The sequence below is a fragment of the Mixophyes fleayi genome, chromosome 2, assembly GCF_038048845.1.
Source record: "Mixophyes fleayi isolate aMixFle1 chromosome 2, aMixFle1.hap1, whole genome shotgun sequence".
In the NCBI taxonomy this organism is placed as follows: Eukaryota; Metazoa; Chordata; class Amphibia; order Anura; family Limnodynastidae; genus Mixophyes; species Mixophyes fleayi.
The window spans coordinates 114,541,386-114,564,092 of record NC_134403.1 but is presented as its reverse complement, the minus strand read 5'-3'; the positions used below and the strand labels follow the sequence as shown (position 1 = coordinate 114,564,092).

Genomic DNA, 22,707 nt, shown 5'->3' with positions numbered 1-22,707 from the left:
TAGCCATGCATTGAATACTCGTCTGAGCTGGGGTGTAAACAGTGCCCCCTCTTCATTAGGGCTGCCAAATTAGAAATATGGAACATTCAAATGGCAACAAAACACTAATTAACAAGTTCCCTCCCCAAATGCTAGGAAACCAGTGTGTATCCATATTCAAGCAACACTGAAAGGAATTTTCGATTTTGAGTTTATTATAGTCCCTATTCAGAAATATATTATCCATTTCAATTAAGGCCAGTAATATACTATCAGAGAAGAAATGTACAATACATAAAAGTTGTGAACGAGGAAAGACCTCGTTCTAGAGGTTTGAGATTAAAACTATCAGCCATCAATAATGTGTTTTTGACGGTCTGCTCTCTATAAGTAGATGTGGCGAAACCCAAATGAGAGATGTTCACTGACCCCTGTGTTATGGTTTTGGTTTTGGATCCCAATTTTTTTCTAAAATCCCTATTTTGTTTTCTAAAATCACATATTTTTGCTTTTTTTCCCCTACATTATTATTATTAACCTCAATAACACTAATTTGAAGTCATTTGCAGTCAATTTTGACCATCTCACAAATCACAATATTATTTTCATAAACTTTCAAACAGTGTGTTACCTATATAACACAGTACAATGTGACTGCAGATTGAGAAGACCAAGCCTTCCAGCCTAATTATTTCTATTTCAGCAATGACAATTAGCAATGGAGAAATGGAGTTCTCCTGACTGTCACTGGAGACTTTGAAAAACACTGCTACCCCTCCTCTTTCTTTTCTACCTATGACGCTGCCCAACTGCTCTAGACACTGCAAAGAACTGTGCTACCCCTTCTATGTCACTCTGTGAAATGGCGCTGGATCGCTGTGGAGGGCGGTACTTATAGAATCCAAAGCTCGCAAGAACCGAGATCAGACGACGTAACTATGAGGTTTTGTCTCATTTTCAATTCCGAGGGCGCGCAAAAGTTCTCAGTACTCGGATCGGCTAAGTTCGGGTGTGTTCGATTCTCAGGGAACCGAGCCTGAGCATCTGTAACCCAAATAGGATTGTGCGATACTAACATCCAATAAATTCATAGTAAATAAACTAGATGACAATTTGAATAGCATTATACAGAGAATACAGCCGTGAGAAACTTACCAGCTCCACACTCCATGCTTCCGTGCTGTGCTGCCTCGCTGTCTTCCAGGCGTGCGGCTCTCTTACCTGTAATATCTTGTGATTGCAAGCAGGGAATTTGAAATTCCCTTTGCTATAAAAGAACTGCTCTGACACTTGTCCTGCGTCAGAGCAACAGGTTGTTACCCCAGCGTCTGACTCCTACGATCCTCCTTCTCCTAGTGTCTTGTATCCCTGTGTATGAATCTTTGCCTGCCTGCCTGACCTCACTCCTGCGTTCTCCCAGCACAGTGTACCAGACCCTGCTTGTCATTAGTTATGTTTCTGGATATTTCCTTTTACTTCTCTGACTGACCTTGTGTGTCGGACCTCTGCTTCCCTCTGACTATGGCTCCAGATCTCCCTTTGTACCACACATACAGGAACATGTACCAGGCCTCGACTACCTCCTCTGACTTCGACTCTGAGCCTCCCGTGTACTGCGCATACCGGAACATGTTCCAGACCTTGGCCATCATCTCTGACAACGGCTTGTCTTTCATGTACTAGCATAGCGGTACAAGTACCCTGTTGATCTGTTCTCCTACTGCCACTGCCTCTTTTTGTATCTTCCACGTCAGCAGGCTGATCCAAGGGATACGATCTGCGGATTCCCAGCCGCTAAGTCCAAACCAGGCGGTTCTTGGTGAAGACCAGGGAGATTGTTAGATTCTGCGCCTTGGTAGGCCAGCATCAACACTGACTAGAAGTACATACCCTTGCGCTTAGCAATAGCTTGTCAATAAAGGTAATCAGGTGTTGTTCAACTCTAGTCCACATCATAAATAGTTCATTAATATACCAAACATGAAAAAGATAAACTTTTTTTTTTTTGGTTTATTGCATTTATAAAGTGATACAAAACAGACATGGCAATGGTTACTAGATACAATCCATAATATCAAAAAGTTGGACAATCAACATTGCCGACATGTAACAAAAACATCATACAGAGACATTAGATATATACAGTGGCGGATCCAGGGGGGGGGCGATCGGGGTGATCGCCCCCCCCCTAGCAGACACTTGCTGCCGACGGCTGCACAGTATGTGCAGGTCCGTCCAGCCGTGACAGGCAGGGACAGTGTGCTGCCCGGCTGCTCTGATTGTGTTTAAAACACAATCAGAGCAGCCGGGCAGCACACTGTCCCTGCCTGTCACGGCTGGACGGACCTGCACATACTGTGCAGCCGTCGGCAGCCTAAACTGTTAGAAAGGGGCGGGGCCTAAATCGCCTCGGGTACAGTAGTTTTCTAGATCCGCCCCTGGATATATACCAGAAATAGATGGGGATCAGGGAGAGACAGCAGGACAGGGAAGGGAGGAGTCATATTTAGAGACAAACAGTATGCCAAAAGGGCACATTCAGGACGTAGATCACGCCATCGATTGAAATTTATCAGGTGAATGAAAATTTTGTTTCATTGTTTTATTAAATCCTCTACCCAGTGTTTCTTAAATATTTGATCATACCATTGGTTGCTTGAAGACTACATTCTCACCATATGAAAATGCAAAAGAGACAAGGACCTATTTTACTGGAAATGACAAAGAAGAATATTTTATATGACTCTCAAATTATGTTTGTATGGAAGGACAGAAATACTGTTGTTGTAGAGGGTGCAACTGTCTCATGTAGTAGCAGTGAGACTGCAGACAATTACTTACCCCTTCCCACGTACTAAATCTACCACTACTGATCAGACCATAGTTACTGTCATAGTAAAAAAAAGGAAGCCTGTGATTAACAGCCTAGGCTGCTTCCAAATGGTTACAATAGAGCAGCCATGGACCAATATGAAGAGGGAGCTTCAGTAAACCAAAGGAGGTGCTTAATTGTAAGCTTCATGTACATGGAGGTCTTCACAAATTGTTGCTCTTGCACCCACAAATGTGTAGTTATGTTCTTGTTTCTTTGAAGGTTTCTTTAATCGTTCATATGGAACTTGTTTCTTCCATATAGCTGGAAGAAGTATTAATTTAATTTAGACATGAGCAACATTCTAAATGTTGCCATACATGTCCAACAAACAAGATATAGGAATTTGTCTTAGTGTTGTCTTCACAAAAAATATTACAAGGTTACTCAAAAATATTACAAATTATAAGCAAATTGAAGAGTGTAGCACTGCAGTACCCATTAGAGTGGAAATATACTTAAATATCCAGCCTCATAGCAATATATCCAGATATAGTTATTTGCAAACTTCTGCTGCTCACTAGTTTGCTGGTAACAAGTGTTAGATATGAATATCTGAATAATTGTGCATAAGAGTATGAGTTATCCTTTCTGTCATTATGAGATGCTATTGTGTCATATGTCTGCAGGGCAAACCACATATACAAATGACAGGTCAGCTGTAATATATTATAAAATGATATTCTGGTTCTTGCTTATTAATTGAATGTACCTACATTTCATTTACCCTAGTAGGGACATTTAATATTCATTATTTATTGTATTATACGATGCACACTTTTTTACATTTAGACAAATAAATGCATCATAGCAGCAGACAAACAAACATAGGACAACAAACATAAACATCTCTGCTGATGTTGAAACAACAGAAGGAAGATAGACAACAGAAGGGAACTAGAGAAATTCATGTAACTAGTAAAAGTTGCAGGAGGGTGTGCACAAACCAACAAATCAAAGCTATTAATATTTATCTTGATTTGTCTGTAGATATATAATATATTTATATATATATATATATATATATATATATATATATATATATATATATATATACACACATACAGCTTAAATCACTTAAACAAAGAATGGCCATCATTAGTAATTAAATATGAGGTAGTGTATAATGCATTAGATATTGCCTTGTTATCAATATCTTTTATATAATTACAGAGCACTTTCAATATATTTATCTATAATACATAGTATGGTTTTGCTTATATGCACATCAATATCATTTTTCCATTTTAACTGGTGGAAGAATTTCTAGAACCACCATACATCCCCAGTGGATTTTTTTTTTTAAAACTACTATAGGCTGTTTGCAGTGGTCTGGCTCATTTAAACCTCATGTATCAAACTTCTGTTGCCATATAGATTGCAAGCTTGCAAGAAAGACCCTCTTACCTGTCTGTAATACCCAGTCTTGTTTTATTAATATGTTTATTCCCATTCCCAATTGTAAAGCGCTATGGAATATGCTGGCACTATATAAATAAATGTTGATTGATTGATTGTACTTCTTTGTGTTTGATCACCCACTAAAACACTCACGATATTTTACATCCACTCTAGGTCACTTTCCAAATGTAATGCAGTAGATCACACATCGGGAAATCGGAAGAACATCTTTCCAAATTGATTGGAATAAACAGCAAGCCTCTCAAGCCAAGTTTGTATGATATCTTGTTTTTATATTTTGTCATTGTCATAATTACAGACATTGAATAGGAATATTTAGATCTCCTTATAGTCCATAGCCCTGGACTACAGGGTAAAATGCCCTTATTATCACCATCATCATCATTTATTCATATAGCATCAGCAAATTCTGTAGCGATTTACAATTGGGAACAAACAGTAATAAAACAGTACCGGGTATTACATACAGACAGAGATGTAAGAGATATAATCCACTGCTGCAAAATAAGCATTTTCTATTTAGTAATTAACCAGTTGGTTTACCCATTATAGTTTATATAATGTGTCTCAAACAGTCAACACTCTTCAGCGAATAACAAACAATGAAACAATACACATGAACATGTAGGTAAAATAACATTTTATTTATTTGTTCCTATATTTAATGTATGATAAAATAGGTAGAAAAGGAACTAAACACTAATACACTAAAAAGTAGAGATATGAAAAATAGTCTTTATCATGAAAGATGATTTGAACTGCAAAAAACTGACAACACTTATGTAATTGTTGCAAAGTATGCATCATATATCAAGTAGACTTATTTCTGGTACAATAAGTTCAATCCAGAGATGACATTTATGATGATCTACCTATGGGATGTACCAATACCTTTTGGAATATAGTCAGTAAGTCATTTAGTAGTAGTAGAAAAATGACAAACATAAAATGTAAAACAAGATTAATAAGACCCCAAGCAAAATAATTTTGCTCAGTCCAGTAAAAAGCATTTTGAGGATATTATTGGGGCTAAATACCTAAAGAATATATAGGAATCAATAACCATTAATCACCTAGTCTGAGGCCCATCAGTCCTAAATTCAGGAAGAAAAAACATTCCAAATGACACATATGCAGTGCCAAACCATAAGACAGCCCTACCCAAAGGCCTAGAGGAAGACAGGACTAACATTTTACAACTAATCTTGCATTTTTTAATATTGCTTAGAAATAAGCTTCCTTTTTTTATTTCAGCTGTATTTCTTTTGCATTATATCCTTTTTGCAAACCATACTAAACCCATCAATGTTCTGTGTTACAAAGAACAGTTCTTTAATTGAATAATCCAAATTATAAGACAGTAGGATGCTCTAGCTTCAACACAGCTTAAAATTATTAAATAATGTTTTAATACAAATAAAAAAGCCCTAAGTGTTTATGTAAGTAACTCAACAACTTATATATGCTTTAATATATCCCTAATATATTTCAATTAAACAATGAACGTTATATATTGATAAACAATCCACATCATATATTTTATCTCTTCTGTTCGATGTTAAGTTCCTGTATTTAAATGATCCATTTCTCTGAAATAGATAAAGATTGATAAAATGTATCAATTTTCAATATATAAAAACATAAATCTGTGTAGCAGGTATAGATAAGGTTCTGTCACCCAAAACACTAAACTACTAAGGACAAATCAAATAGAAAAAGTACAATAAAACCATTTACAGTCTCCAGTTTATAAAAACACTCAAGTTTATATACAGTTTATAAAAACCCTACAAACTGAACACACCCAAAATATTCCTGACAATGGAGCCCCACTTAGAAATAAAGATAAGTGAGAATATTAAAAAATGAAACAAAATAAAAATGTGTTCTAGGCGGATCCATCTTTTGAAATGTCCCTTAATTAAACTGTTACAAACACTTTAAATGTGCATTTAAGATGCTTTATATAACTAGATAACTGAAATGCTGTAAACATTAAACCAGTCAACTTCCACTTGAAACAGTTTTAAATCTGCACATACATCAATGTAGTTTAGAGTGTGTGGATTTTCGTGGGATTGAGAAAGTCAAAAGACATTGAAGTGGATGTAATTTTATTTTTAAAAAAAAAATTTGGATTTGTCAGTTACATACTCTAGCAATTTTCTTTGTTCTCAATCAAGAAGTAGAGCTATTTGCTTTTGAGTGAAAATGTGTTTTTAGAAGTATGAGCAACATTTATTGTCAATATTATTTGATTAAAAAACGCTGTCTCATCTGAGCTTGAAAATGAACCATAAGGCAATTATTATTATTATTATTATTATTATTGTTATTATTGTTATTAATGCTACAATCTGTGGAAGGGGTTAACAAATTGTTACTTCACCTCAGCATTGAAAAGGGAAGACAGCAAGAAGTAGTATGCCTTGAGAATGGGATGTGTTAATTCTAAAACATTTCTGCCTGGGACTGTCAGTGGGGAGCAGTGATTCAGCTTCAGGACCAGGAGATTCTCTCTTTGTTATTGCAGATGCTGTTGGCTAGAGCAACTGCTTCATTTAATTACAATTGCTGCTATTGCACAGTGTAAGCCTTGGAGTGCTGGAGGATAACCACCTAAGAGGGGACTTTCAAGCACATAGTTTAGGAAGCTCTATTTATATGGCCATAATTAGGAGAGGATTTGAAATAGATCTCTGTTGGCTACAGATATGGCCCTTTCTTATGGAAGTTGACTGGTTTGACCCCAGTTATATTCCTTACTAAATTTCAGCCATATGTTTATATCAACGACCATTTTAGAAAAAAGTTTAAAGTGCATTCAAGATTTGTGTTAATGAACATTTCAAATGATGTCCCTATTTAATTGACCAGTCATTTATTTTACAATTTGTTGTATTATTTTCCTGTTATGAGAACCTATTTTATTTTTTAAGGTGAGGCTCCTCTCTTATGGACATGCTGTTTGTGCACAATTTGAACCTTTATTTGAGTTTTCTATCTGGGTACAAAAAACATGTGTTGAGTCTACTTTAAAAGAATGTACAATATTTTCCTAATGGAACACAATTTTGCCAGAGACTGGATTTTTACTCGGTTCTGTTTAATGAAAGAAGACTTACAAAATAACCAGAGCTAATCTGATGTGTAAAATGCCTGCTGTTGCCCTTCCACTGTGCTATCCAATGCCGTCAATTCATTGAACTACTGAATACCCATTGTGCACTCAAATTGTTTGGGACCTCTCAGCAATATCACTCCTCATGTGAAGGCTAAATTGCACAGATCCTGCCAAAAGATGTTTTGAGACGGCTTTTGTATTGGGAGGGAAGGCAAGAGAAAAGTTTATTAAGAAACACAGCTGCTGTATTGCGATGGGTAGTGGTTAAAGTTGTATTGAAATAAGTTATATATCAAACTTATATATATGGCAAACTTGTTGGGAAGCAACTTATTTTATTCAGATATTTAGCTACTGTATGGAGCCCGACACATGGAAATGTAAAATTGTGATAGTTTTATGAAGCGGTCTCAGTTGATCTTATGTGTTGGGACTTTTGGTAAGACAATTTTTGAATTTGTGAATCACACCTGAAGCTGACTTTCTCAGTCTGCTTTCTCTTATCTTACAATCATTGTAGTAGTCGAGTTCTAAAAAATACACTGGTTGATATCAATGTTCTTTGTACAGCATTATAGCTATTGACGGTAAGGAGAAGTACAGAGAAAAAAAATGTGGATTTTGGACTTAATATTAACTACAATTTGAGTTTTATAATAAAATAGTGGTGAAGAGGTTGAAGGCAAATTCAATTTGCTATAGAAATGTAGCATTTATTAATATTCAAATTGATCTGTCCATCTCTAATTACATCCTAGCATGCATATAGTAAGTGTATACACAACCTTACTATTCTCTGATAAGTCTGGTCACAATGGTGCCTTTCAATAGATTAGAAGTATCCTATCTTCAGCACTTGCATTCAATCTTATTACTTTTGTACACAATGCATTACTATAAGTTAGTGATTGGGAATACAAAAGTTTTAAACCTACCTCTTGCAGCAAAATAACAAGGTTCACAGTGGATAGTCTGCTTGTAGATCCACATACTGTCTCCAGCTTTCATATTTCCCAAAGGATCAGAACATGCTTCACACTGAAGAAAATGTGAAACGAAAAATTAACTAAGATCTCAGTCAAACAATGTTAGAGAGTGGAAAGATCCAGCCTGGGCCATGAACCAAACTCTACATACAAAGCAGCATTCTTATGTAACAATGACAGTTATTAGATTGGGTATATATAAAATGATTGATTATAAATATATAAAGACTAATAAACTGTAATCTAGTTTTATGCCTCACTGTCAATATAAGTAATCAGTTTATTTTTGAGACCTAAAAAACTATGTCACTATTTACATAATTGTATTTATACAATTGTATTTATGATATAATATTGTATTGAAGATAATATATTTATCTTCAATACAATATTTATATCACAAGGTATTGGTGTACCTGTAGAAATTATTCCTATAAGAAAGTGATACCATTGTTGAAGTAAAATGTTATGTACAGACCAGACAAGTGGATTGAGAGTTTACTATTGAATGTCTGAACATCAAGTGATGCCAGATAATTGTGTAGCTGGGCGAGTTGGTTGTATACAGTACTACCCAGAAGCTTAAATGCTTTTCAAAATAACAAAGCCCAAATGTGACTGGATCACTTATAAATAACTTATTAGCGTGACTGGATCACTTATAAATAACTTATTAGTCTGACTGGATCACTTATAAATAACTTATTAATCTGACTGGATCACTTATAAATAACTTATTAGCGTGACTGGATCACTTATAAATAACTTATTAGTGTGACTGGATCATGTAGAAATAATTTATTGTAGAAATGTATTTCAATCAGAGGTGCAGGCACCAATGTATAATTTAAAATGCACTTGTTGTGTTACATTGGAAAGGGCTTTGTATGGAAGTGTCATTGTTTGGGTTTGTAACTTTTCTAGAGGAAGTCTGTTTGCTGACAGCAGGAAATGCTAAGTAAGTCTTTATGTGAAGTGACAAACACCTCTTTAGCCTGTATTCCCAGCAGGGGGCCACTGCCTGGCTGTCTGTCATGGCTGCATCTCAGATAATGCAAGCATCAAGTTTTAGCATATAACAGAGTAGTGTAAATACTGTTAGCTTTGCACTGCAGGTAAATCCATGTTTGGGAAAAATATATTGTATCCTGACACTAAAAATAACTCAGACCTCAGGGGGCTGGCTTACCCTTTGAGGCGGTGTCCAAACTGTATAAAAAGAGAGGCCTTGTACACTGAAATGTATCATCATTCTTGTTCCATCTGATCTGATCACTGATGCCTTCAATCAGTGTGACTGCAAATAAACATCACTTGCTTCAAAGGCCTGCTTGAAAACATCTTCCATGCTGAAAATACTGTGACCTACAGATTAGACTTAAAATCTATTCTGTTTCCGGCTGTCTGAGGTTTGGACCCAACTTCCCAGCAACACTGCTCTGCCCACTACCCAGCAGCTCTGGTCAGTGGGATATGCCAGGGGGGATCAATCCACAGCAACCCTGATGCATAGTAAGCGGTCATGGGTACCAGCCCAGGTGTACCAGCGAGGGGGTACCCTAGCAGTGACAATTACCCAGAAGGAACTCGGTACTGGAAGCCGGTAAGGAGTACAGTGGTGGCAGCATTTGTAAGCCCCTCCTACTGCAGTTAAAGGGCGCATTTGGGATAACGAAAGGGAACGGTGGCAATATAAGCCCAGACAGGGTAGCATAGGTGGTCCATCCTGTCACACCAACCATGCAGTTGTAAAGTGACAAGTTCATTTTGATTTGTGTGCATCAGAATTAGTAATTATAAGAAGATGCCTATAGTGGGTTATTGATTTTTATGTGGAAGAACTGATTCGGTTATGGGAAAACCAGAACACATGGGAGACTAAACTTTTAAGAACTATATTGATATAGTGCTGTGACTATCATTAGTCACAGTGAGCAGTTTTCACGATCCCAGTGCATTGGCAATTCTCATAAAATAACTGGGTGTAAAGTTAGAATAAACATGTTGCAAGTCATGCTACTTGATTTGGTGACCTTCACACTTACCTTGAAGCATGTTGCATGACAACAAATGTTCATGTCTTTTAGGATCATTTTGGCATCAATGCCAAGTGGCTTGCGGCAGTACGTACACATATCTTTTTCAATGCCAAATCTATTCAATGAGGGAAAAGACAATTACTGACCATATAAACACAAACATGATTGTATTAATCCTTCTAACCTTTCCGTCACTAGGCATTTAAAAGGGACATTAAGTATTTGTATTTCATAGTATACAGTTTTCATAGCTATGGAAATTCATCTATTTACTCAGAAATCATTTATTAGTTTTTCCTAACAACTCACTACATGCAGCTGTACTGCTGAGACAATGGAGGTCATGTAAAAACATAGGTGAAAACTTACACAGTGAAGTAACCCATAAAAAACAATCAGATGCTATTTTTTGTCTACCTAGCACTTCACCCCCTCATTAGTAGATACAACTCAATTGGCTTTACTCTCCACTTTAATTTTATGCCCTCATTAGCAAAGGATCTGGTACAGTCTGTTCTTTCTCACCTGCTGTACTTACCTATTAGAGGTGGAATAAACAGTTTTAATAGAATTTGATGGGATGTTCTCTCCATATGTATTAGAAGTTCGTATACTGTTAGAAAAGACATAAATACTTCATGATTTTGTTATAAATATTTGTAACATTTCTGACACCTTAGGACTTGTTCCTGCTAATATTTGCAGTGCTCATTCCTCAGGAATGGAGCAGAACATAGTTGTCTAGCTCTACTTTGGATGTGTGATATAGACTCCAACAGGCAAGTTGGAATGAATCATGAATATTAGGTGCAATCATTCAATGATCCCTTTGGCCTACACCTTTTATAGATTACTTAAGATCATTATGCCACAATAATAACTCCTGACTGTATACTGACCTGCCATACTTTCACTTGACTTTTATTGTCATACATGTAACAAGTACCAAAGCTTAGGTAAATTTCAGAATTCCACTTTCTCATGACACATATGTCAACACACATCATTCTGCCCGCTAGATTAGCCATTGGTATGGTGGCAAGACCTTTGGGCAAAATATACAATAAAGCTCGTTTACGAACTGCAGCATTTGCGGATGCACAGCACATATACTAATGTGTAAATGTCCACTTCACTATGTGCTGCTATTTTTGGACCCTGCTTTAATGTAATATTTTACATTTTCTCTTAAAATACTACATGTTTTGAGCATTGTCTTGGTTTTAAATAAATCATGGTAATAAGTGGACACTGTATTAATTTTAATGTAAAAAATATTAAATAAAATTTCAAAATATATTTTTCCACCTCTACTGCCTCTAGTTGGTACAAAAGGCATCCCATTAAAACTATAATCCAACTGTCGATTATCATGCGGAGGATGTTAGAAATCTGTTTTGTTGAGATGGAGGAATGGCACAGCAGCCACTCATTAATCCAGGAATGCCCTGGGTCCTGTTCCAGTTTTGAGGTTTATATAAATATTTAAATATCTCATCCTGCATGGCAAAATCTTGTTTTTGCATGTGGGTACAATGCAAGGCCCATAAGGGTGCCTCACCCCCAATCATCAAGGAATGCAACAATCCACCCCCTTCTTCTATCAGAAGTAACATATGCAGTAATTTTTGCTGCTTCATAAATAACCCCTAGAATCCTTAATCCTTCCTAGTTTTGCTTGAGTAATTAAATGTCTGCTCTTCCTGTGATCATGAATGACTGCAATTCTAAATCTGTGTAGTAATAGTTAGCTGTAAAAAGACTATGAATTACACACTACCTGCTATCACCATAAGTTGAATAGACGGCGGGAGGAGTAGAGTAACTGAAATATATAAATAGACATAATAGTTTTTATTTTAAAAACAGTTTCACAAATATTAGATGTTTTGAAATTATTAAATAATTCAAACTTAATGCTGATGATGGGTGGAAGAACTGAAAAGATGTGGAAGCCAGATTATAGGTAATGGATCAAAAGTACATTCATGGAGAAAATAATGTGGGTATAAGCAGGGCCACCTTCAGAGGGGGAACAGAGGGTACTTTGGTAAGGGGCCCAGATTGATTGGAAGGCTCACTGGCATTCATGATCAGAGCCATGAACTGCTTCTCATTCACTGACAGTCTGTGTACAAAAGGCAGTTTGCCTCCATGATCATTGGCATCGGCGGGCTGAAGATTATAGTTCTGGGGAAGGAATACATGTGGGGCAATCCGATAGGAGAGACCCTGCCTCTGCCCTGCCCACCCTCGTGACAGGGGAGCTCATGTGATGCCTGTATCTCCGCTGCCACACACTGACTGAAAAAGGAAGCACCACTAATATTGTCAACTCCAAGATTGCAACTCACTGTTAACAAATAGTCTGACAGACATGTAAGGGGCCTGTTGAGAGGTCTGATGACATGTGAGGAGGATTGATGGTCATGTAAGGGGTATGTGGGGAGTTCTGTTGGCATGTAGGGAGGTTTGAGGGGCCTTTAAGGGGCAAGTGTGAAGGTCTGAGAGGCATGTGGAGAGGTCTGAGGGGCAGGTAAGAGACACATGGGGAGATCTGATGGGCATGTAAAAGGCATATGTAGAAGTCTGATGGCATTGGGGTGTGTGTGATGGGCATGAAAGGATGTGTAAGGGGCATATAATGACGTCTGAGGGGCAAGTGGGAAGGTCTGAGTGGCATGTCTGAGTGGAAAGTGAGGGGGAGTTTTGGAGTACATGAGGGATCATCATCAACATTTATTTATATAGAGCCAGCTAATTCCGTAGCACTTTACAATTGGGAACAAACACCATAATAAAACAATGCTGGGTAATACAGACAGACAGAGAGGAAAGAAGGCTCTGCTCGCAAGTTTACAATCTATGTCACATAGCAATGTTTGTCAAAGGGTGTTGTGTTTTATTAACTGTGTTAACTGTGTGCTGGTAATAGGGTAACCTAGGGAGGTTGAGGAATCTTATAAGCTTGCCTGAAAAGGTGGGTTTTCAGAGAATGCTTGAAGACCAGAGGAAAGTGTTATTGTGCAAGAGAGCTAATTCCACAAATTAGGTGCAACCTGAAAAAAGTCCTATAACTGGGGATGGGAGCATGATAGAGATTGTAGGGATCTGAGAGCTTGTGGGAGTCTGAGTACATGTGGGTGCATTTTGTGGCAAGTGGGGGACTGAGGACATATGGGGCTATTTGTGGGAGGTCTGAGTGGGAAATAAGTGATGTGGGTCCCCAAAGTAATTTTTGGGATGATTTTCCATTGTCAAAATTAAGTGTCATGTGCAACTCTTTTGAAGATTGGGGAGCCAAATATCAAGTGCGATGTGGGGCCCTGCTTTTTTATTGTACTGGGCCTCACAATTTCTGATAGTAGCCCTGGGCACAAGATAAATATATTTTTCAACATTCTGCTGAAGAAAATATAAATATAATATGTAAAAGGTGAATAAAATCAAACATTTTTCCCACTATTTCTTTTTAAATAAACTTACCGTGTCTCTTGAGTGAAGGTCACATTTGAACCAGAGTTTGGTCCGTCAATGTTGTCCTCAAAAGATTTGGTTGAGCGACGAGTTGTAGCATCAGAATTATCTTTGTAGGTTGTTGTGGTGGTGGAACGCCTGCTTGGTGCATCCTGGAAGTCATCAGTGTTTTTGTAGGTTGTTGTTGTGGTTGAACGCCTGCTTGGTGCATCTTGGGAGTCGTCAGTAACTTTGTAGGTTGTTGTTGTGGTGGAACGCCTGCTTGGTGCATCCTGAGATTCATCAGTAGCTTTATAGGTTGTTGTTGTGGTTGAACGCCGACTTGGTGCATCCTGGGAATTATCAGTAACATTGTAGGTTCTGCTTGTGGTAGATTGTCTGTCCGGTGCATCACGGTATTTATCCACAACATTGTAGGTAGTAGTTGCGGCTGAACTTTGGCTTGTTACATTACTTTTATTACTTCCAGGCTTGGCTACCCTAATGAGATTAAATCGAAATTATTTTTTTTAATGTCATCATATAATACACCAAAATCACTTATTAATTACTATTATCATCCAGTGTTTACAATGTGATGACAGTTTATGAAACTCATCCAGCACCATGTGCTATTTAAGGCAGTCCACAGATCCTCTGTAACTAATAATTACCAATTTCACAAGCAATGACCGTAGTTGGAAACACACAGTGTTACATATCCCTGTGTGCCGCCTACTGCAAGCACTGCATTGGGAGCATAGCTACTATCTTTTGAGACTGAAGGAGGTGCAGCAAAGAAAGGAGCATTATCTTCTCTCCTCTGTACTTTTCCCACTGGCAACCCCTCTACAGCTTGCATAGACTGATGGAGGAAAAACATGCAAATGTATCACCATACACTTCCATTTGTAATCAAAGTTTGTGGAAGCTGCCATACACATGGGAGTGATGCTGGGACTGGGAGGCAAGGTGAACACCTGAGGAGAGGTTCGCTCCTGACATAAATTTATCTAGTACTATGCAAAACTTCCATACATATTGCATTCAAGTACAAACCGAAACAGAATGTGAAGAGGAATATGACCACAATCTAAAGAAGATAAATAGCAAAAGGGAGTTTATTTGCTAAAATGTTTTTTAAAAAGAAAAAAGGAGGTATTTCTCATCGAAACCAAGCTATCACTTATCTAGTGCAGTGATGGGCAACTTAGCTTAGCTTGAGGGTTGTATATACAGCTCTCAAGCTTTCAAAAAGGATGCACAGAAGAAGGAGGGTGAGCACACTGTCCATATACCGCATGACCTCCCTCCACTGTGCACAGGAGGTCAGACAATGCGGAAGATAGATGCCCCATTCCTGCCTCATTCTCTGCTTATTAAGCAAAGAATAACATTGGGAGCATCCAGCTGGGGGGCTGCATGTGTAGACTCGGCGGGCCGCCTGGTTGCTATGGATAACTCTTACACTTTTCAGAAGTTTTAGTAATCTACCACAAGGTGTGGACTACGTGAATAGAAGACAGGTTAATCATGTGGCTTGGAAGTATCACAAGTGATGTGGAGGATTGAAAGCTGAGACATGGTAAGATCTAAGTACGGTGCATTTTAAGGGCTGATATACTTGAGAACACTTTGAAAGGAGCCATTGATACCCAGACATCATATGCTTGAGATAAATCTCTCGGGTGGAAATGAGAGGAGGTAACAAGAACAACCAATCTTGGTAGTGTAGTGTGCTGTTAGGAGAACACTTAAGTTTGAAATTCTATATAAAGGGTGAGCCAAAATTGCTGATGGTCTTGTAGGAAGGATAAAGATAGTACAGTGAATTTGATCCCAAACAGTAGAAGGACCCGTTGAAAGCATTGGTATGGAGCAGCTAGTTGTTGCAGCTGATGAGGTGAAAGAATCTGTCAATAGCTCTCATAGTGGAAAAATGGCAATAATATATATATATATAGAAAAAAGCCAATTAATAGCTAGTTGCTCTAATCAAAGTATGACACAATGGTATTGGCGGTAGTGTTCATAATTACATTATTTCAAGTAAACTGTCTCATGTGCTCAACTGATCAACTAATTTGTGTGCTCAATCATGGATGAGTCCATGCCTATGTGTATAATACCATCTAAATATCACAAATTGAAAGCAGTCAGTGAAAAGTGATGTTAAGCCAAATTCTAGAAAACAACTCTCATAAATGTATAAAGTGAGATCATTACTATAACTATAGAGGCCAATGTGACTGAAATGAGGTCATGGAAAAAGAGGATGCCACGACCAACATACAACTATCACACAATCACAAGCAACTAAAGATTAAAGAAATGTAGATATAGTTCAGACAACTGTGTTAGTTTATTACAGATATAATATAATGTTGCAGGTATTGGGTTTGGATGAAGCTGTTCCGGTGGGTAGATTTAATTTCAGTGATGAACTGCAGCTGGGGAAGCCTGTGGCACCTTAAAAGTTGTTTGTAAATGTCACAGTGCACTGCAACCAATGTGGTCCAAGTTTTGATTTAGAATGAAAGTAAAATATTACAGGAGATCAATATATGTACTCTTTCAATAAACATGGATCAAAACTATTTAAAGCTAATATAAATGAGGGTTAGGGTGATTTTGATTACGATAAAGCTTCAGTATGACCAAATATGACAACAATGTCCAACATCCGGTAAAGAACAAAAATACATGATGTTATGAGTAAATTTTTGGATAAATTGTACATCACCATCATCATTTATTTATATAGCAGCACTAATTCTGCAGCGCTGTTCACATCACTCCCTACCCCATTGGAGCTTCCAGACTAAATCCCCTATCACATACTAACACACAGACTAGTATCACTTTTGATAGCAGCCAATTAACCTACCAGTATGTTTTAGGATTGCCATTCATCATACAGTCTCAGCCGTCAGAAGTGTTAGAAGCATATTGGAAGACATTTTAGGTTTGGTGGTTCGGGCTGTGTTTTTAGTCATGTAAAATACATTGAAGTTATGAAACAATTGTGACACATGAAACTTACATTCATGTGTCAGATTACTACTTTTACTTTCATGAGTTATTCTAAATACTTAATGAAGTCCTAATGACCAATAAACTAGAAGAAAAAAGGCTGTGATTTGAGATGATGCTAAAGTTGCAATGCTGCAAATTTGTCAACCAATTCATTGTAGACAGAATTGGTGTCAAATTTCAATGTATATGGGTGCTCAAAGCTACCTCTAATATTTCAGGTGTCATCATCCAACCACACAAACTGTGCCCATAGGATCCAATCATTCTTCCTATACACTGAAGAGACAATCACAGTAAACCTGAAAAGACCACACAAAATGTCTATGCAGATGGACTATTATTATTCTTTATTTTTATGATACTCATATATTTATGAAGTGCTGTACTATCACAGAACATTTATTCACATTATTCACCTTCCCAGTGTAGCTTACAATCTAATTTACCTACCACAGGTACTGAAAAGCACAGACACACTGGGGCCAATTTAGTCAGATGCCAACTAACTGACTGTAGGAGGAAACTCAAACAAATAAAGCACCCTGGACAGAACTGAACCCAAGGCTCCTGTGCAAGTTAATGGCAGAAGTCCCAGAGAGCTCAACTGTCAGCTTCCGTCAACTCAAGTCAAAACTGCAGAGACAACCTACTCTATTAATCCCAGCCAAGGAGTGGTAAAGTAGCCTACACCTCCTCCAGTGTCCTCCACAATTTGGATATTTTATTCCTCCGCATTCTCTCTTTACCTACCCAACCTAATTCACAATAATCCACATTTCTCACATCTCTCCACCATGCACCTATTCAATTTACCATCTCTCTTTTTCCTACTCACTTTAACCACACTTCTCACCAAACTTCTCTTCACTGTTCAGCATCCTATTTCTCCCTCCCCTATTATGATTTCTTCTTCACTACTTCTGTTCTTCTGTCCTCCTGCAACCATTGCATTGGCTGACATGCGCAGAAACAATCTTCACATCCACAAATCCTCCCATGTCCTCTTTCTCATCCTGCTCCTTCTGATCGCTGCCGACAACATCTCACCTAACCGTGATCCCTGTACAATCCCACTATCTGTTCATCCTCCAATCATATCCACATATCTTTATAACCCTTCCTTCCGGTTTTCCATTCAACTTTGGAATGTAACAAACTTGCATCCATACATTATCTATTTATTTCTAATTCTCTTAACCTCAGTGCTATTACAGAAACCTGGCTAACCTACATTCTTGCAGTACTCTCCTACAGGGAACATTTCTTCATCCATACTCCATATTCATCCAGACCCGGTCACAAACAGGGTGGTGGAGTAAGCACTCTACTTTACTTTTTCCAAGCTGTACCTCCCAAATCATACACCCCAGAACTCTCCATCTTGTTCTCTTTCTTTGAAGTCCACACTATTTTATATTTCCTTCTATCTATCTTCCTATCGTCATGTTGCTGTCCCCCACGTCCAGTTTCTCATTTCCTTGACACATTTTTTGTCTGGCTCATTTACTTCCTATGCTTTGACCTATCTACTCTCATACTAGATGATTTCAACATTCTCATTGACATTTCCTCTGTCTCTGCTGCAACTAAGATTTCGCTACTTTCTCCTTTGGCCTCTCCCACCCACTGTGATGGAACTCCCTTGACCTCATGTTCTTCCGCTTCTGCTGAAACTCTAGTTTCTTGAACTTGGACCTCCTGCTCTCTGACCACAACCTCCTTTTCTTCAGCCCCACTATACCTCATACTCCCCCCCTACACTCAAATTCAAATATACACTGGGACGTCTAAGTACTATTGAGTCAACCCACTTCTCATTATCACAATAACAACTACTTTCTCCTATGACTATCCTGTCCTGCCCTCAGTCTGCAAAGCCTTGGTGTCACGCTTGACTGCTCTCTGCTATTCCTCACACCAGTCTCTCTTCCAGTACATCCACCTCTATCTTAAGACTATTGCCAGAATACTTCCTTTTCTTAACCAAGCTGCAACAAAAACTCTTCTCCATTCTCTCATCATCTCCCACCTTGACTACTGTAACCTCCTGCTATCTGGCATTCCCCTCACCCAGTCTTCTTAAATGCCACAGCTACACTGAACTTCTCATAGAGATACTGAAACCATATATCCTCCAGAATCCAATTAAAATTACTCACCCTTATCTGCAAAGCCCTCTACAACACAACCCCTTTATACTTCTCAAATTTCATATTAAAATGTTCTCTCTCGCCCTGTTAGATTTAGCTACAACCTGGGCCTCACCTCATCTTTGATTTCCACCTCTAACTGCCACCTACAAGACATATCCTGTGCCACTATCCTCTTATGGAATTCTCTACCATGATGGATCAAACACTCCTACAGACTCCAAATCTTTAAACGTTCTCTGAAAAACCATCTCTTTATTAGAGCTTATGCTACTCTCACCTATACTTTCCACATTAATGCACCCTCACCACTGTCCCAATCTCCACTCTGAGTCACTCTTATTCCTCTTGTTTCAGCTGTGGCCTCTTCTAAATAGCCTGTAGGGTCCTCCCTACACTTTTTTTCATGTCTGAATTTATTTTGTCTACCTTGTATGACCCTGTTTTATGTATGTCCTGCTTTCCCTACTGTACAGTGCTGTGGAGAACTGTGGCACCTTCCAAATCTATGATAACAATGATTGTAAATAAAAGGCCCTTTAACTAAGATTGCATCCATCAAATTAGCTAAGAAAGTTTTATTTTACCTAATATACTGTGTTTTAGGTACAGTCACTGCACGATTTCAGCTGAGTTGCAGCTTTGGTAGCAATGAAGGTTCTGCTTTTCAATGCCTATTGTTTGTTTTACAGCATTACAAAGCATACTTAATGTGTTTGAATGACACTAATTATGTACTATAACAGATAACCACATTCAGAATCTAAATTTAGCATGAACTCCTAACACAACTAAAATTAGTCACACAAATTCATCCTTCATTTGTTTTCTGATGCCTGTTAATTATTTCCATGTACACCAAGGACTCAGCTGCCATTTATATACAGCAATACAACTCTCCACATTTACTAGATAGATAGATAGATAGATAGATAGATAGATAGATAGATAGATAGATAGATAGATAATGTTTCTATAATTCTGAAACATAAAACTGGGCCCAAGGGTATATTTACAAACTGAAGTGAATAAAAATGCCCCATATTAGTGACTGTGCATTCAGCATGCTCATGTACTACCAACTACCCACTACCCACCATTCATTATTTTAATTGGGAAAATTGTTGGTTTACAATTCAGATCAAGTAGCACAAATATGAATAAATTAAAGCAACATAAAATCATTTCTATGTTGCTTCCATGAACAGTTCCCTTGGCATAACAAACCATGGGTGGTTCAATTCCCTTTTTAACCCTCCAGGTGTCCCCTAGAGTTCAGAAGTAGGTATGTACTATATGTGACCATAGGCCACTAGCTACCCAATTGCACTATAATGCAGCTTTTGAACAGACAGCTTCTCCTTTCTCTTGGCAGCAATCGGTGCTTGATATAATTAAAATGTAGAGATTTAGGTCTATTAACAAAACGGCTATTTGAAATAGGAAGCAAGGGAGTAAATCAGAATGAAAAACAAGAGAAGACTCTACTGTAGAAAGCGCTAATTTAACCGGATTGTCATAGTAACAAATATCCAGTTTGATACATTTATTAGTATATTTCACAATGTAAAGATATTTAATTGAAAGTGCGAAGAAAAAAGAGAATGTATTTAGAGTTAAAATTCTTACCCTTGGTTTCCATCTCCTGCTATGGCAATAAGATCATCCAGACTTTGACTTCTTAAATATGCCAATAAAAATAATATAATCATGAATTTACAAAATCGGGTAATTAAATAAAGAATGACAATAGAAGCATAAAACAATATAAACCATCAGAGCGCATTTTTTTGTGTTTACATGTGTTTGAATGACATGCTCTTGTTAAATGTATTTCTATTAAATTAGAAGAACCATTCAGACAGGGTTCTGAGGGTTAGTGGTATCCATCTTTTAAAAGCAAGTATTAATTAATCAGACGGACAGCTAGTAGAGTGTTATCACTATAAAAATAACTAAACTACATAAGAACATAGTCTACAAACAATATATAGTACTCCATTCTACTGTAGTAGAACCTTATATTTCTTGTTAGTAACCTGCCCACCTTTACCTTTACAAGCTGATTCCTACCTGGGGTTATTTAGTAGATATGAATTAATTACATTTTCTTTCCACCACAAAAGTATATAGCAAGCATCCTAACACTGTAATGCTCAATTAAAATGAGCCACTATCCCTCTGACGTCTGCAACTAAATGAATGCACATGTTTTGTTAAATATTAAAAAACACTTATGTTAAGTGATGATTAATTAATAAAGCATTTACGTTTAACTATTTAGAAAATGATATCTCTGAAAAGACTCATGTGCACACCTATTTGTTAAGAGGCAAACTTAGGCAGATGTTTCAGGCTGCAAGTTTTGAGAGGCAATACAATGCAAGGAATAAATTAAGAAGACCAATTTTCTTGATGCAAAAAATAATGATAATAATGCTAAAATATATAAGGCAGGAGAAGTGTGCCATTTCAGTTGCTTTTGAATGCTTATTTTGTATGTTGTAAAACATCAAATAATAATAGCATCATTTTCAGTCATAGTGTCTCCTCTATGATTCATAGATACCAAGATAGCAAAGGACATGTACTTATAAAATAAGACTTTTTGCTCTTATTTTATCTATTTTAGTTATTAACCTGAAAGTCCACAAAGTTGTCACCAGATTCTTAATTTTCTATCCATTCCTCTAGAAACATTTTTAGGTATGAGGAGGACCCCTTTTACAACAGTTTATGATGTGTGGCTGACACCAGTGATCAAATATCCCTCCACCATGTCTCTGTATAACATTCTAACCTCCCATTCCCTCTACATGCTTCCTCATTGTCACCATGTTATTGCTTTGATACTAAAATCCACACTGACACACAATAACACACTAATATGCCAGTGGTAAACTTCTGAAAATAGCATTTTATATAAATAAAATAAGTAAATTGGTTATAGAGAGAAACTACTTACCCTTTATTTCTGTTTGTTGTAGTACTTTTAATATCTATGAGGTTATCAACATTTTGAGTTCTAAAATCCAAAAATTTCAGCAAGAAATATAATTATTTTAAACATAATACAATTAATATAAAAAAATAACAAAATTATTTGTCTAATAAGAAAAATGGCAGCTTTTAACCAAACTACTACTTACCCTTTATTTCTGTTTGTTGTAGTACTTTTAACATCTATCAGGTTATCAATATTTTGAGTTCTAAAATCCAAAAATTTCAGCAAGAAATATAATTATTTTAAACATAATACAATTAATATAAAAAAATAACAAAAATATTTGTCTAATAAGAAAAATGACAGCTTTTAACCAAACTGCTATTTTAACAGTTTTTTTATGCTACATACATAATATAGTAAAATGGAAAATACACAATAATCACAGCTAACAAAGTGATATATTTTGAGAGATCAAAAGAAAAAAAGTAGAACAATTACCTGGTTTTAGCATCAGGCTTTTTAATCTCAATAATTGTGTTCAAATCTCCATCCCTTTAAATTAAATGAATAAATGTGTAAATATATATCTGTTGAACACCATAGGCATAGTTTATAGATTTAACAAAATTGTGCTGAAATATCTCCTTCCTGTTTGTCATTTATCGTCTAAAATAAAACAAATCACAGTAATCACAG

The 22,707-nt window shown here is 37.0% G+C and overlaps 1 protein-coding gene across 2 annotated transcripts in view; it reads right to left on the bottom strand.

The window, feature by feature from the left end:
- Positions 1-4,896: 4,896 nt before the first annotated feature.
- The window catches only part of SCEL (sciellin), a 71,090-nt gene continuing 53,279 nt past the window's right edge, over positions 4,897-22,707 (bottom strand). The window contains exons 19-28 of one of the 2 annotated variants that reach the window (XM_075199868.1): positions 22,510-22,563; positions 22,214-22,273; positions 22,030-22,089; positions 20,694-20,744; positions 13,909-14,379; positions 12,203-12,247; positions 10,961-11,035; positions 10,429-10,537; positions 8,333-8,435; positions 4,897-5,862 (exon numbers count right to left, since the gene is read on the bottom strand). In XM_075199868.1, the coding sequence (XP_075055969.1) occupies positions 5,846-5,862; positions 8,333-8,435; positions 10,429-10,537; positions 10,961-11,035; positions 12,203-12,247; positions 13,909-14,379; positions 20,694-20,744; positions 22,030-22,089; positions 22,214-22,273; positions 22,510-22,563 (1,045 nt within the window). In that variant the 3' untranslated portion in view covers positions 4,897-5,845. The remainder of the gene's footprint in view (positions 5,863-8,332; positions 8,436-10,428; positions 10,538-10,960; positions 11,036-12,202; positions 12,248-13,908; positions 14,380-20,693; positions 20,745-22,029; positions 22,090-22,213; positions 22,274-22,509; positions 22,564-22,707) is intronic. The other variant, XM_075199869.1, reaches the window with a different exon arrangement.